The sequence below is a fragment of the Populus nigra genome, chromosome 4 (genome assembly GCF_951802175.1).
Source record: "Populus nigra chromosome 4, ddPopNigr1.1, whole genome shotgun sequence".
NCBI lineage: Eukaryota > Viridiplantae > Streptophyta > Magnoliopsida > Malpighiales > Salicaceae > Populus > Populus nigra.
The window spans coordinates 24,300,792-24,317,154 of NC_084855.1; the positions used below are offsets into that span (position 1 = coordinate 24,300,792).

At 33.3% G+C, this 16,363-nt stretch overlaps 2 protein-coding genes across 6 annotated transcripts; one reads left to right on the top strand and one right to left on the bottom strand.

Annotated features, from left to right (window-relative positions):
* Positions 1 to 2,139: 2,139 nt before the first annotated feature.
* LOC133691959 (uncharacterized) lies at positions 2,140 to 9,217 on the top strand. Of its 5 annotated transcripts, none has more exons than XR_009841770.1 (15): positions 2,140 to 2,488; positions 2,651 to 2,812; positions 2,888 to 3,004; positions 3,089 to 3,173; positions 3,724 to 3,832; positions 3,929 to 3,996; positions 4,121 to 4,246; positions 4,324 to 5,405; positions 5,733 to 5,933; positions 6,030 to 6,090; positions 6,926 to 7,039; positions 7,700 to 7,813; positions 7,892 to 7,998; positions 8,819 to 8,892; positions 9,011 to 9,217. XR_009841770.1 is itself a non-coding variant. In XM_062112587.1 (15 exons), exons 1-14 carry the CDS (start codon positions 2,391 to 2,393, stop codon positions 8,843 to 8,845), a joined length of 2,454 nt encoding a protein of 817 aa, XP_061968571.1. In that variant the 5' UTR covers positions 2,140 to 2,390; the 3' UTR covers positions 8,846 to 8,892; positions 9,011 to 9,217. The 5 variants fall into 5 exon arrangements, 4 of the variants coding, with proteins under 4 accessions (XP_061968571.1, XP_061968573.1, XP_061968572.1 ...); XM_062112587.1 differs by having other exon boundaries at positions 7,892 to 7,981; XM_062112589.1 differs by having other exon boundaries at positions 4,324 to 4,417; positions 4,553 to 5,405; positions 7,892 to 7,981; positions 8,819 to 9,217.
* Positions 9,218 to 15,369: 6,152 nt separating this feature from the next.
* On the bottom strand, positions 15,370 to 16,098 carry LOC133691934 (uncharacterized). Its single transcript, XM_062112561.1, has 2 exons — positions 15,821 to 16,098; positions 15,370 to 15,683 (listed from the first exon to the last, which is right to left on the bottom strand). Exons 1-2 carry the CDS (start codon positions 15,901 to 15,903, stop codon positions 15,437 to 15,439), a joined length of 330 nt encoding a protein of 109 aa, XP_061968545.1. The 5' UTR covers positions 15,904 to 16,098; the 3' UTR covers positions 15,370 to 15,436.
* Between the last annotated feature and the right edge of the window lie 265 nt (positions 16,099 to 16,363).

A 16,363-nucleotide genomic window follows, 5' to 3' on the forward strand; every position in this document is an offset into this window, starting at 1 on the left:
AGCATAAAGAAACATATAATTCTATTGGAAAAGGTTTCAACACATAATCATCGATTCAAAATTTCATTCATAAATAATTTTTTCCGGTAGTTTGTTGAAATACAAACTAAAGAGCCTTGATTACACTGATCATAAGTCTACTTTGAACATTAATTTGTTTTAATAAATGATTATAGAACTATTATAAGGATTCTTGAACTAAAAGAAAAAAAAGGAGCAATATTTGACTTCTTATACTAAGTTGAAAAAAAAATCCCTTAAGAAAAATATATTTATGAACCTAATAAAAATAAAAATAACTAAAAAATTAAATAATAAACTTGTAATTTTTTTACCTTGTTAAGGAGCAATAAAAAGGTTTTTCATTTCCAAATATATATAAAATGACTTTTTTGTAATGTTCAGTGTGTTTATTCTGTACTAACATAATGGTAGCTTTTATAGTTATAATTTTAAAAAATAAGCTTAACAAAAACAATTTTAGTTGCAATTTTAAAAAAAATAAATTCTTTAAAAAACATGTTTTTGATTAAAACTATTATAAGATAAGTTTTTACGTATAAAATAAATTGAAAATAAATACATGTAAACAAGAAAAATATTTTAGTTTCTACGAAACCTTATTATCCAAAGTTCCTTAATAATTCCAACACAACGAGAACATTTTTCAATTGACATCCATATATTATTTGTAAGTTAACTGTGTTATAGAATATAAAATTTGATTGTTTACTTGCTTTGACGTGCATGTGAATTGATTAAGCAATAGAAAAATAATAAACAAAGTAAACCTCCAATCTCCTCTCTTCCTTATTCATCGATTCTTCAATTAGAAATGATAATTTCATATAAACTCGAAGGATATATTTCCAGACTGACCTAAATAAATAGAAACTTTTTAGATCCAATTGAGTTTGATAAAACTCAAATACAAAATGTTAGGTTTCGAACGGAGTATAAATGCTGCTATATTTCAATCCGATCCAAAATAAATAAATAACTTTAAAATTAAAAAAAATTATATGTATACTAATCAAATTATATATTAAATAGTTGTAAATGATAATATTTGTATATGGGTTCGGGTTATAAATACCCATAACCCAATTGAGTTATGTTTGAATATTAAAAAACCAAATTTAAATAATTATTTTGGTTTTAGGTCTGTACAATACTATTAGAGAAAGTCCCCAAAGGATGTAGCGTGATGGCAAAAGGTTTGAGATCTGCACAGCAGGTCTCGAGTTCGAATCAGGGCGTGCGCCTCTTGTAAGAGCATGGGACAGTCGAGGTTTTACTCGCTCACCTGGGCCCACAAAGTGCGCTTTCCGGGGGGTGGGGTTTCCTCGAATAAAAAAAAAAATACTATTAGAGAAACAACGCGTGAAACTAAAAAGGCAACAGCTGCAAATACTTTTTTAAAGAGCTTTCATTTAAGAGGGTGTGTTAGAGAATAATATAAATCATATCCCAAGACCTCATCTAACAACTTAAGTTATTGGCTTGAGATGGTTATTTGACATGGTATCAGAGACTTATGACCAAACAGTCACAAGTTTGAATCTCACTATCCTCATTTATTTGATAAAAATCAAGTACAAGGTAATGTGGATCTATACAAGTTTTAAGTCCAAAAAAATACAAAACCAAACTCATGTATAATTACCACTCTCTATTTGCATACTTTATCCCTAAATCAATCCTAGATGCACCACAACTAATTTGATGTATCCACTTAAAACTTTTATTATTAACATTTAAATCCTAACGAATATTAACATTGTAGCCCTCCATCTAATAAAAAACACATATAGTACTCACCCTTTATAATAACAAATTAATAATCAAACAAAATATAATTTTGGATAATTACACAAATTAATATAGTGTGACCAAGACAATTTTTTTAAAAAGAAATTAATGTGTTTTTGATATAATTATTATTTTTTAATTCAAACCAATCTTCTATATCTCGAGGTCATCTAGATTTTAAAACTACAAAACAAAGTTGGTCCAATTTGCAAACTCATCAAGGTAAGATAATATTAAATACAGTAACAAAAATAGCAATATTAACCACGTCTTTTTACTACAGTAAATCAACATTTTTAACCTCGTTTTCTCTACAATTCTCCTCTTCTCTCCTCTTCTCCCCCTTCTCCTCCTATTGGCTCCTAGCTCATCAGCTCCTCTTCCTCTCTTTCCTTTACTAGGTTTTCTCTCCATTTCAAATCCAAAATCCAACACGCGTACCCCTCTCGCTCCCCCTCTCTTATACATCGACGAGCCTCTCGATCCAAATCTATCAATGAATTAGGGTTCCTATCTCTCTAATTTTTTACGATCTTCGATATTATTGCAGAAGATTAGCTTCAGTTTCCTCTCTCCATATGAATCTGAATTGTGCAACCAAGGAAATGACCGGACTGTCCTTTCCGTTGGATCGAAATCCGCTCGATTCTCCTGCCTCCACTAATCCTCTTCAAAGGTCAGATTTATGAAGAATTTTGATTTTTTTTTGCATCTGATTGTAGTGATGGTTGACAAGAGCTAGAATTTAGATTAAATTGAAGTTGAAATTGGTAGGGAGGTGAATTTGATTGAATTTTGGTGCTGATTTGGTGTGTGTGATTTGTTTTGATGTTTTCAGTGGTAGAAATGCCTTCTGTTTGTTAGTGCAGAGAGAGATTTGTCCGAGAACGAAGCACACACCGAAAAGGCGGTGGGGAGAAGATGCTCATTGGAATTCGAATTCGTCGTCCTCACCTAAAACTGAGCAAGCTAGAGATGCAAAACGCGGTCTTATTTCGTGGTAACGGACGTGCTGTTTTTTATCTTTTGTAGGAGTGTTGGTTGCTTCACATTTTGAGTTTGTTTTGTGATTTAGGGTTGAGGCGGAGTCGTTGCGGCATTTATCGGCCAAGTATTGCCCGTTGGTGCCTCCTCCAAGGTCGACCATAGCAGCAGCATTTAGTCCTGATGGAAAAACACTTGCTTCTACGCAGTGAGTTTTTTTTCCCACTCTGATTTTTTTTCTGGTCATGCGCAACTGGAAGTTGTACTTAGTTCTCTTTGCTTTTAATCGCAGTGGTGATCACACGGTGAAGATAATCGATTGTCAAACTGGAAATTGCTTAAAGGTGTTGATGGGTCACCGGAGGACTCCGTGGGTGGTAAGTTTGAATTTGGAATTCTTGCAAGGATTTTACATAAATGGTTGCTCTTTTTCTTTGATTTTTTGTAATTCTGACCAGTTACTCATGAATGAATAATTGGTAAATTGTATGCCTCATTGCAATTATTTGGCATAGGCTCAAATGTGAAGTTTTAGCACTTTTCCCCCCTGCTCCGTTGAGATCTCATGCTAAAAAGTACCAGGAATAAAATATATTCAGTGAACATACTGATTTTTTTGGTCAGGGCTTTATAACTATCTTTTAGCAGTATATTCAATTAGTGCTATGGTAGTCCAGACAATTTATCAATTACAAGAACTGCATATTATTAAGGGTTATTGTTCCCCTTTCCTTTTTGTTGCGCAACCAATTCCCATTATCTTTCATATACAATCATAGTTTTGTTGTTGATCTTCGTTCTTTTTCCTTTTCTCCCCATTTAAAGGTATTACTTCTTCTTCTTTTTTTTTTTATCTCAAATCAAATGCCTTGCCAATGAAAAACTTTTTAAGTTATCTTCTCCATATTAAAGGTCTTAATTTTATAGGTCAGGTTCCACCCACTGCATCCGGAAATTCTTGCAAGTGGAAGCTTGGATTATGAAGTTCGCTTATGGGATGCAAACACATCAGAGTGTATAGGATCTCGTGATTTCTGTAAGTTCAATTTTATGCTTCTATTATTTTTAAGTGCTTTTCTTCTTCTATAGTTGTTGAGCTTGTATGACAAGGTGAATTTGTTTCCCCTCACAGATCGTCCTATTGCTTCCATTGCTTTCCATGCAGAAGGAGAATTGCTGGCTGTTGCATCAGGTCACAAGGTATTTAATATTACATTTACTATAATTCAGTGTCTGTGATTTTTTTTCCTCTCTATGTTAGAGGATCGTGTTGAGTTGAATTTGTAGTTTAACATGCATGTTGACATTCAATCTCATTTGTCAGTTGTACATATGGCACTACAATAAGAGAGGGGAGGCATCTTCACCAACCATTGTATTGAGGACTAGGCGTTCTCTTCGAGCAGTGCATTTTCACCCGCACGGGGCTCCATTTCTCTTGACTGCTGAGGTGAATAACTCAAAGGTCACTTATTTGATTATTTACTCATTCTATCGCGCAGGTTACATTTTTGGACTGATATGCAGGTCAATGATCTTGACTCTTCAGATTCCTCGATGACACGGGCAACATCTCCCGGCTACCCGAGATATCCTCCTCCTGCTGTTTTTGTCGCAAATGGTCAGTCCAATGATCGTGTTAGCTTGGCTTCTGAACTACCTCTTGTGTCCTTTCCTTTGCTCTTCGTGCCTTCATTTTCCATAGATGATACTAGAGTAGATGTTAATAGACATGTCAATTCATGTACAATGCTAGTGGAGTCCTCTACTTCAACCCAGCCTCAAATGGATACAAATGCAGCAGATAGATATGATCCCTTGGTATCTCCCATGGAGACATTTCCTGCAGTCCCTTCTAGTTCATATACCAGTGCAGAAGGTATAGTAAGTAATGCTTTCCCTTCTGGAATGGGAAATGGTGTTTCTAACAGCAGAGAAGATGCCATGGAGACCGATGAAATGCAGTCTGTAGGGGGGATCCCACAAGGAAACTCTGTTAATTTAGAGACATTTGGTGTTGGTAATAGTGCAACGGATGGAGTACCTGCACATACTTCAGTTAGGCAGCAGTCCACTGATTTTGGGCAACTTCAGCAGTTTCTACCCTCCAGAGACTCCACGAGGTGGGAGCTCCCACCCTTTTTGCAAGGATGGTTAATGGGTCAGAGCCAAGCTGGTGTTCCATCGACACTTCCTCTTAATAGTGGTGGTCATGAACTTTCAGCCCAGTATTTCGGTCCTTCCTCATTAGCATCTTATCTGTCTACTCAGAATGTGGAAGCTGCAGTGGCTTCTTTAGCAATGCCTGGAAGCACCAGCCTATCTGGGGTTTCTGGGAGATCTGGCTCGCGGCATCGCGTTTCACGTTCCCGGTTCTCTGTGCCTGAATCTGGGGAAAGTGTGGCTCCCATCAATATGCAACACGAGGGTACTGATAATCAGCCCTTATTTAATAGAATCCAATCTGAAATTGCCACGTCATTGGCAGCTGCTGCAGAGTTACCATGCACCGTAAAGCTTAGAGTGTGGTCACATGACATAGAACATCCTTGTGCTCCACTCAATTCTGATAAATGTCGCTTAACCATACCTCATGCTGTCCTTTGTAGGTATGTTGAAGGCTATGGTTTTTCCCTTTCTTTTTGCTTCTCCTATGATTTTTACTTAACCAATCGGCATGATGGAAATAAAATTTTTGGACTAAAAAGAAACTATCTATTTGTTGATTCCTTACTGCATTCTTTGCTAGCTACAGCATGGATGGGGTGTTTTTGTTGCATCTTTATGTTTAGTGAACATCAAATAACAGCATCAATTTTGTCTCAAGTCATAATGGCCAGCTTGGTCAAGTCTTTTGGTGTTGCATTTTACTAATACATTCTGGCTGGCCGTTTAATATATTCACTTTGTGCCTCTGACAACTATTGTGTTTTCAGTGAAATGGGTGCTCATTTTTCACCATGTGGAAGATATTTAGCTGCCTGTGTTGCTTGCATGCTGCCCCATATGGAAGCTGATCCTGGTTTACAAACGCTTGTCCATCAAGATACTGGAACCGCAACTTCTCCTACTCGACACCCAATATCAGCTCACCAAGTTATGTACGAGCTTCGCATATATTCCCTGGAGGAGGCAACGTAAAATTCTAGCCAGCTCTTACTGTGCACTTGATTTTTCTTGTTCTTTCATCCAAAGAAGTGATTATCTTATCTGCCAAATTTCTATTCATGCAGTTTTGGTTCAGTGCTTGTGTCACGTGCAATTAGAGCTGCTCATTGTTTGACTTCAATCCAGGTCAGTGATCTTTCATAGATGAAAGAAAATGTCGGATGTATATGTTTTCATCATATTTACTGGTTTATTTCCATTACAATCAGACCTTTTTCTTTGCAACAAGATGCAAAAAAAATTTGGCCACTTGCTGATTGGGTATCATGTATTGGGCATAATAAGCTCAAATCTTACCTTTCTTCTTTCTGCTGGTTTTCAGCTCATTAGTGTGCCCTTGATTTTTCATTTGAACTCTCAACGTACAATCGCATTTAATTTGTAAAGGACATGCTGTTGCACTTCTTTGTGGTGTTAACTGTTAAGCACGGTTGGCTAAAATGGTAACTGAAGGGGGGTTTTTGAATTGTAATTCATTGTATGCTCTTCTTTGTGGCGCTAAGCACTTCTGGCTAAGTTGATAACAAAAGGACCTTTTGAGCTGTAATTCTGGTCTATCAGTAATGTTTACATCTTTTTTTATTTTTGTCCTTGTTGTCATTAGTTTCTTGCGGGCTGGACTCTGTGAGAGGACAATTTGTGTTCTAGACTTTTGAGATCCTCAATTGCTCTTCATTTGTTTTTGGTAAAGGAAGAAAAAGAACCCTCAGACATGATGCTCTGAGATTTACATGCTGTGACTCAGAGATAACACTATTGAGTACTTATTTTGCAAATATAGAATATCCAGTCCTGATATACCTTTTATTTTCTTTTATATACCAGTTTGAATATGTTCATCTCATGTGTTTGGATTTCTAATTATGTTGGTGTGGATGTTGAGGATCATATGTTTGCTTGTTCATTTACATTTCTGTTTTGGTTTAATTTTGCTGTGCATTGTATTTGATGCCATGTTCAGTTCTCACCAACATCTGAGCACATATTACTGGCTTACGGTCGACGCCACGTATCCCTTCTAAAAAGCATTGTCATTGATGGGGAAACAAAATCACCTATCTATACGGTTTTGGAGGTATAAAGTTCATTTTCATGCCCTCTGCCCTTTAATTTTCCTCCGCTTTTACTTGAGAATTTTCAGTTAGGTGATTGTTATTTGGCGATAAGGTGTCCTTTTCCATATTGATTTATGCTTCATTCATGTAAAAACAACTCAACTCTCTGCTTTATTCACTAACATAGGCATGCTTTAACACTTGTTGCCTGGGCAAGAGCTAATTAACAGAGGACATAGTTTGTGATCTGCTGACAGAGAATTGATTGAGATAGTTTTTCTATTTGATAATGAAGGGATGAATCTTGAATAGCAATAAAATCTGTAAGTGATTGTGCTAATAATAGACAAAAACATAGAAATTTGTACTACTGGAAATGGTTTCTTTGAGTGTAAATGTGCCAAGATGATCCTCGATGGGTAATGTATGTGCTTCCAATTAACAACCAGAGCCATGATTGCAATTGCCACAATTATTGAAAACCATGGTTTTGAATTTGGAAAAGAAAAATTCTTTGGAAAAGGAAATTTCAATCATATTATTTTAGCAGAAAGGGTTATATACCATCTATATTACTTCTGGGAATCTAGTTCTTTTGAGGTTGTCGCTGATGGTTGTTTTGCAATTCCATCTCTACTGTAGACCAGAATTTGGTCTAATCCTCTGTTTCTGTCAATCAGGTTTACAGAGTTTCAGATATGGAACTTGTGAGAGTGCTTCCTAGTGCAGAGGATGAGGTCAATGTCGCTTGTTTTCATCCCTTTGCTGGGGGAGGTCTTGTTTATGGAACCAAGGTTTGCACCTCTCTTCGATCATGCTGATCTTATTAGTCTGCACTTTTGAACTGCATAACCGTTTTTGGTGAACTGCAGGAAGGGAAACTTAGAGTCCTCAAGTATGATGGTGCCCATGGTGTTTGTTGTACAGGACCAAGTTACTTTCCTGAAGAGAACATGGCTGAGGTAGAATAGAATGAAAGGTTGCTTTATTTTCTTCTTTTTTTTCATGTTTTCTTCTGTCCTTTTATTGACTAGAGGATGACATTTTTCAGTTCCCTGTTTTTTTGCATGCTTCCAATTATGAATCTACTCTGGATGGCAGAACCGAACACCAGTGCAATTACACTTCAAATAAAAAGAAAGCACTATTTGATTATCAAAGTTTTAAGCAGTGTCAAATGTAAAAGTGGAAAAATGATGTGAAATAAATTTGTTATTAACTGAGGGTTATCATTTTTTTTTTTAGATTTTCCCTTTTTTCCCATGCACCCTTTTCAGCAGCACTGCGATTTGTTACGATACAGTCTCAGTTCACCTTTTGAATGCAAATGGGAATCGGGGTGTAAGGTGGTTGTTTGAGCTTTTCCCAAATGATCTGGCTGGTTCATGTTGTCTCGTTCGCATGTTAGTGTTTACCTCTTGTTGACAGGAACCGGGTTGCCATATAATGGGAAACGTGCTAGGTTGGGTAGCTTTTTTTGTATGACTCTGTTAGTTCATGTCGAGCTTGTTTTGTTTTGTCAAGTGCCTTAAATTGTTCATGTTGGTGAGTTCTCTACCTGCTATTTTCTTGTCCCTCGGAGCAAACCAAATACTTTACCCTGTAAAAATAAAACCAGCAATTGTTATTGTGAAAGGAGATTGACCCTGTTTTTCAGTGCCATGGCAAAATTTGAGAACTTTTTTTCCTCCATTGTAGATTGTCGGCAATACAATCCACTGCTTTCAAGAACTTAAGTTATCCGACTTCTGATAGTATGTAATTTCTTATCTTTTTCTTCTTTTTTGTGTCGATTGCAGGTGCAGACATATGCTCTAGAAGGTTAAAACCCCATGATTCCAGTTTGTGCAATCTGTGCAGCTCAGGCCTGGTGGTATTGACTCTGTCACCTCATTTCATTTTTCTATACAACGTATCGAAATTTCAGATTCTGCCCTATCAATGTTCGTACGTTTACTGAGGTTCTGCAATGTCTGCTGCCATGGGGCCAGAAAGCTCACACCATTGTATACGAGGCAGATGTTTAACATTCGCTGCGCGTACCAGATTTGAAGCAGGTTTGACTAACTTCCGGAGATCTACACTTCCTGATTTCCTCGCACCAGAAAATTGGGAAATGTATTCTGATTTATGTGCTAAAATGTAAAATATTGTGCCTCAGTAGTATACTAATACAAGTCTGTATGTTTTCCTTTTAATCCTACCTTTTTCTTTTATGCTTATACAAAAAAAAAAAAAAAAAAAAAACAACTACCTTTCCTTCTTTCAATTGAACTGTTTTTTATTGCCGAAAATGAATTGTTATTTAATAAGTAGATGTTGCCCTCTTCAATGGGTGCTAGCTCACCTAGACTTTACCTCTTTGTCATGTTAGCGGATGAAGGAAACATTATTCTCACTCAAAAAATATCACAAGGTTGAAACACTTCATTTTCTTCTACCCTATGATGCCTTAGAGTTTTGATTCAAGCAATGATGCGTGGCAATCCCCAGTAAAATAAAATAAATGTAATTTCAAAAAACACATGCTTTAAGCAAATGTTACGAGGAAGATGAGTTTCATGCTGAGTTATATCTCATATCCCTTCATATTTGTTATAAATAGTAAAGTTTTTTATTTGATTTGCGGTTGACCTGATTGTAGGTTAGGTGATCGGTTTGATAAATTTAAAAAAGTTTTAAAAACAATTTAAAGAACTACTAAAAATATTGTTTGATTAATAAAAATTTAAAACATCTTTTTGAAAAAATAATAATATTAAGACATCATATTGGATCGATCTGGATTAATTTAGATAAGAATATAACAATTTAGGACAAAAAATGGATTAAAAAAACAAATGCAATAAAATTGGAGGGGAAGAAATTGAAAACAAATCAAGAAAATTATAAAACACATAAATATATAAATCAAAAGTAGAGGGGCCGAATTGGATTGAAAAAACAAATTAAATAAATGTTTAAGGATGAAATTGAAAAAAAAAACTTCAAAAAACATCAAAATCAAATAAACACTGATCAAAAGCAAGAGGGCCAAAAATCGATCAAATCACAAATTAAAGGGTGCAATTGTTTTTTTTTTAAGTTAGGTGTGAATTTCTAGGGAATGAGAGAGAGAAGAGTGAGAAGAGAAAAAAAACCACATTGGATACAAAATTGGAAACCAAATGAAATTAAATTAAATTCTAAAGGACAAAATAAAAAAAATATATGCAAAGGATAAAACAATAGTAATCAAAAGAATAAAAACCATATTAGATATAAAAATCTAATGAAATTAAATGACAAGGGATAAAATTAAAAAAAACCTTCAAGAAGCATTAAAATAAAAAAAAATAGAAATCAAAAGAATAATGATCAAATTTAAAATAAATACAAACTAGAGGATACAACTTATTTTTTTAAAGGCTTTGCATGAATACCAAGACCATGGAGAGAGAAAAAAATAAAGAAGAAAAAAACTTTATAGCCACTGAACTGTCGTGCTTGACCACACATGCCGCTCTAGCAGCTACACCACCACCTAATGCATTGAATGAGACAACAATTAATAGTTTTTTGCTACCGGAATACGCTCCACACACCTCACAATGGCACGGGAGACATTGATGCATGAACAACATGCATCAGCCTCTTTAATTGATTTATTAAATTTATAATAATATAAATTACTAAACAAAACTAATAACATATGAACATTACAAAAAAAAAAATGCAAAGATGAAAATACCCTCCAGCCTTTTATTTTTTTAGTCAAAGGTTATAAATGCTATTTTACTGTGCAAAAATTGTGTAATGACAAAAAAAACCTCCTCCAATATTTTTTAGCTTTGAAGGGTATAATCGTTAATTAACTATACAAATAAATAGGAAAATACACAAAATTCCCGGTATGATAGGCCAAGTCTTTTAGCTTTCAAGGGCAACCAAATATTTTCACTGTACATTTTAAAAGTGAATGACTAAATCGCTGTTTTAATAACATCTAAATCCCATAAAAAAAATAACTTTACCCTAATAAAAAATAAAATAGCTAATATAGTGTTTGAATCCACAATATTTCTCCTCGTAATACATATAAAAAGCCGAGCCTTGGATGTTTCTCCTCACAATGACTTTACCCCCACTGTTTTTTATTGTAACTATAATAATAATAATTAATAATTAATAATTAATAATAATAATAATAATAATAATAATAATAATAATAATAAGAATAGACCTGCGTCTCATATATCCCCTGAGTGTTTGGTGCTTGGTTAGGTTATATTCCATTACTTTTAGGAGATTAATGAGCACAAGCAATACTGCTTTGGATGGAAGAGTGGAGCTCATTGACTCCGATAAAGTCAGATTTCAAGACTTTTTAATATTAAAAAAGAACACGCTGGAAGCCGAAAGTGCGGCAGTGTTTAATCAGTCACCACGGAAGCACAGCACAATAAGACAGCCTACCTAAGCATACAGCAAGAATGGGACCCATTAACCCAAAAAAAAAACCTAATTCCTGAGTAAGTTAAGTTCATCAGGATACAAATTACTATTTATTATATTTATAACAGTATAATTATGGATTTATTCTTAGAAAAAAAAACAATATACTAAGCTTTGGAGAAAATATTTTCTTTTTATCATAACACAATTATATTTTAAAATTATATTGGTAAATTTTTTTTATTTTGTATAGTAAAATTACCAATTTAATCCTGAATAAAATAATACAATATCAACTACTCATAAACATTTTTGTATACCAATCACACTCTTACCTAATCGTTTTTTTCATCAATTTACATTGTTTTTATTATAATCTCCAAGAACGTTTAGAGACATTGTTATAAATTATATTTATTCAATATAAATAAAACATGTTGGGGCAAGCACAACTATCCGGTCATAAAACACCGTCTTCTGAGATGTTTTTTGAAAAGTCTCGATACCCCAAACCAAATGAGGTGGCGTGCATGCCAAGATTCTTGGTGGTTTGAAACGTGAGGCCATTTCTTTTCCCCCATTCTTCTCTCTTCTTGCACCTAAATTTTCACATGAGACCCTTAAAAATTCAAGAACAACCTTTGAATTTGTTGGTTCTTCATATTTGGTTATTTTTCTTTTGATTATGATTTTTTTATCTTAAATAGTTTATTGAATTGGTTCTTATTTTTTTTATTGCTATTTTTTTTTGTAATCATTTTTTCAATTGATTTAGTTTTACTATTTTATCCTCCTTTGTTTTGTTTTTTTCCTATCAAATTTAATCTCTCTTCTTTTGATTGTTAATTTTTTAGTCTTGACAAGTTTTTATTTTAAATCATAAGTGATTTTATTTGATGATTTCACCCTTCTTCTTTTTTTCCTAGCAAATTTAATCCATATATTTTTGATTAACAATCCTTTTGCTTTGACGACTTCTTAAAAATTATATTTTTAAATTGAATGATCATGAACTTTTTGATTGGACTTAGATTCAAGGTTTCACAAGTTTTAAAAATTGATTAGGTTTAAGATATTTACTCGGGTTTGCTTGGTCTTTATAAATATTTTTTAATTTCACCCCTATGATTTTTTTTTATTTAAAAGTTAATCCTTATTTTTTTAATTATTGTTTATTTTATTTGGCATCATTTTTTTATTTTTTTTTAAATTATGTTCTCCTTTGATGTTTTCTATTAAATTTTATCCCCACTATTCTTGATTGAATCCAAGTTAAATATTTCAAGAGTTGTGATTTTTAGAGATTATATCAGGTTTAAAAGGTTCATTGAGTATGTTTTCCTTTTTCTAAACTAATATTTTCTTATTTTTTATAAACTTTTTTTTGGGTTTTGTTTTTTTTTTTTTTTGCATTTTTTATTATATTGAGTTAGCTTTCAACAATTTATTTATATTCCACCCCTATCATTTTTTAATTTATAAATAATCTATCAAATTACAAATGTTTGTCAATTTCACCCCCTATGATTTTTTAATCTTTAACTTTAGTCCTCATTCTTTTAATTGCAATTTAATTTGTTTGAGATCATTTTTTTTCTTCAAATTTCATCATTCTTCATTTTTTTTTTCTATCAAATCTTATCCCTATTCTTTTTTTTTTGCTAATTTTTTTGCAAGTTTTTTATTAATATTTTTTACGTGATTTCATCATTCAAAATTAAATATGTTGAGAGTTACGTTTCTTGATTGAACTCAGGTCCAGGATTTTAGAAGTTACAAGTTTTAGAGATTATATCAGGATTTGGAGGTTCACTCAAGTTTATTTGGTTTTTTCTTCTTTTTTGAGTTTATTTTTATTATTTTTAATCTTTTTTTTTTCTTAATCTTTGAGTTTGATTTTATAGGGTTAGCCCTTTATAATTTTTGTCAACTTCACCTCATATCATTTTTCAATCTATAAATAATATATCAAATTAAAAAAAAATCAATTACATCGCCTATGATTTTTTAATCTTTCAAATTTGATACTCATTATTTTAATTGTTATTTATTTTGTCTGGGATCTGTTCTTCACAACTGTTATTCTCTTAAATTTTTTCCTTATTCTTGTTTTTAGCTTTTGCAAGTTTATTTACTAATACTTTTTTAATGATTTTATCCTTCAAAATTAAATTGGTTGACAATTAAGTTTTTTAATTAAACTTTGATCCATGATTCAATGAGTTGCAAGTTTTTAAGATAAAATCAAGTTTAGGATGTTTCGCCTGGGTTTTCTTGGGGTTTTTTTCTTTTTTTAAGTTTTATTCTTAGCCATTTGATCAAATTTTAATTTGTTTTTAATTTCACCCATGAATCCATAATCTTGGTTTTAATTTTTCCAAGTTTGGTTCTTATTCTCTTGATTTTTATTTTTTTGTTTGGGATTCTTTTGTTAATTTTATTGTTCTTTTTTAATTTTACCTTTCAATTTAAAGTTTGATGATATTTAAAGTCAGGACCTCAAATTTTTTTTATTTTAAATTTTGATTCTTATTTTTTTATCAAATTTTAATTTGTTTTCAATATCATCCCTGGATGCATCCATGATCTTGGTTTTTTACAAAAAAAAAATCGGTTTTTTTTGGATTCTTGTGTTAATTTGATATTTTTTTCTTTTCAATTTTGCCATTAATTTTAGGTTGTCCTCTCATTTTTCAAGAGTCGATCTGAGACAAGTACCAGGTCATGTGACGAGTGATTGACCCGAGTTAACCCAGGCCAAACAAAATTTTTTATTTTATAAAAAAATAAAAATGACATTGCTTAAAAAAATTATAGTCAACGAGTTTTGACATGATTTTGACTATTGTTGTCATGAGTTAATTAGGTTACGGGTCAAACCGTGTTTCTAATCGTTTCAGAGAGTTCTCTCAAAATTTCTTTTGAAACTTGACTTGTCCTAAGCCCCGAGTCATCGAATCACGGGTCAACCCATCATTTTAACTAAACGACTGATTGATTGAACTTGGACTAGATTTTATTTTAAATTGGTATTTTTATTTATTGATTTTTTAAAATCATAACTTGGGTTCATACAATCTAATTTACCTTATTTTTAAATCAAACTGACACATGATTCAGACCAAACTCTTGAAGCGTATAATTTTTTATAAACATGATCAAAACAAAGGGAAGAAGCCCAAGTTCTTGGACTAAAAACGTGTTTGTTTTCATGGCGGCATATCGCTTTTGAAAAAAAATTATTTCAAATTTATTTCTTTGTAATTTTATACTTTTTTGTGTTATTACATAAAAAATAAAATTTTAAAAATATAAAAATATATTATTATTCTAATGCATTTTTTTAACAAAAAAAAAAAAAAAAGTTTTAAAAACAACGGTCACCGCAAAACCAAAAAAGAAAACACCTAAAGGTGATAGAATATTCCTTTGCCTCGATTAGCTTTTAGGAATCATAAAAGCCAACAACAACTTATTTGATTTTTGACCCTGCAACTTTGTGTATCCTAAAACGTTTTTTCTGTTTTTGTAAAAGGCAGTCAGAAGAGGGCATCTTCGTCTTTACAGCAGTCAGAGTACCGTCTCATTGATAAAAACAAAGATACGTGTCCAAATCATTCCCTGCAAACAAGTGCCCCTCATCCCCCTCACCATGAAATATTGAAAAAAATAAAAAATATCTTAGATTTGACCAGTCAACGGGAACATTAAAAGCTCATTTAAAGACTCGAAAAAGAAGATTAGTTTGAATATAGCGCATGCATTAATTTACTGGTCGTTTTCCCGTTCTTTGACCAAGAGACCACCACCACCACCACCACCGCCTCCGCCGCCTTGTACATCACCCAGCAAAGAAAAAAAATATATAGAAAGAAGCAGAAGGAGAGAGAAGAATCTCAATAATAGAAGCTAGCCATAACCAAATTCAAAAGAATAAATTGATTGATCATGCAGAGGAAGAAGAGATAACATTTGGGACACTGCTAGCTTGACTGCGATGAAGAAGAAGGTGGCGGGGACGAAGATGACTCGAATTTATAGTATTTATCAACAGCAACAGACACATCCCAGGTGCAACTGAGTCCCCTGGGTATGGTCACAAGATCCCCCGCACCAAACTCCACAAACTCCGACGACCCTTTTGGGTAAACTTTCACCTTCCCTTTCACCAAATAGCACGTCTCTTCTGCATCAAACTTTAGCTGATACCTCCCTGGAGAGCAACCCCATCTATTTCATGACAACAAAACGAAGAAGCATAACTCTGGATTAACTACCACAGCCATATATGAAAAGAGATCACTTACATGACTAGCTAGCTACTACATATCTATATATACATGTAGGGGAAATTAAGAGAGACTCACTTGGGCCAGCACTTGAAGTTAAGTTCACTGAGTCGTGACTGTGAGGGGTTCGTCTCAACGATGATTCTTAGGTTTTCAGCCATTAAAGTGGTTAGTTGAAAGAAGGGTAAAGAACGAACTACTTTTTTCTAGTCTCTTCTCTGGTGACTCTCCCTCCCTGCCTCTCTCTCTCTCTGCGTGCATATATATATATATTATTGGAGAGTAGATTGAGAACGAACGCAGGAATATCTCTTTTTTAACATGGAAGCAGAGGAGGATAAGATAGATACCTTGACATGAATAGGCTTTGTGTTGGCAGGAGTCAGTGCCTCCTCATTATTAACCATTGACTAATCACATCACGCCATGTCACGATCAACCATGTATGAGGTTAAACCGACCACGCCTTGCAGATACTCTATCATAGTAATTCTTTATGGATTGTGACCTAAGGATTTTATCCCATAAGGTTGTAACTATTATTTCATCTCTAGAACCAGGTAAGGTGGATCAAGTGAAATATATTCTTACAAGTTTGAATTGCTAGATATTCAATGATAG

What these genes read in the sequence shown, in the direction of transcription:
- LOC133691959 (XM_062112586.1), top strand. Translation starts at nt 2,391, where the DNA reads ATGAATCTGAATTGTGCAACCAAGGAAATGACCGGACTGTCCTTTCCG. An exon ending in AAACGCGGTCTTATTTCGTG is followed by an intron (nt 2,813 to 2,887) that starts GTAACGGACGTG and finishes TTTGTGATTTAG; the next exon opens with GGTTGAGGCGGAGTCGTTGC. An exon ending in ATTGTTTGACTTCAATCCAG is followed by an intron (nt 6,091 to 6,925) that starts GTCAGTGATCTT and finishes TGCCATGTTCAG; the next exon opens with TTCTCACCAACATCTGAGCA.
- LOC133691934 (XM_062112561.1), bottom strand. Translation starts at nt 15,903, where the DNA reads ATGGCTGAAAACCTAAGAATCATCGTTGAGACGAACCCCTCACAGTCA. An exon ending in AACTTCAAGTGCTGGCCCAA is followed by an intron (nt 15,684 to 15,820) that starts GTGAGTCTCTCT and finishes GTCATGAAATAG; the next exon opens with ATGGGGTTGCTCTCCAGGGA.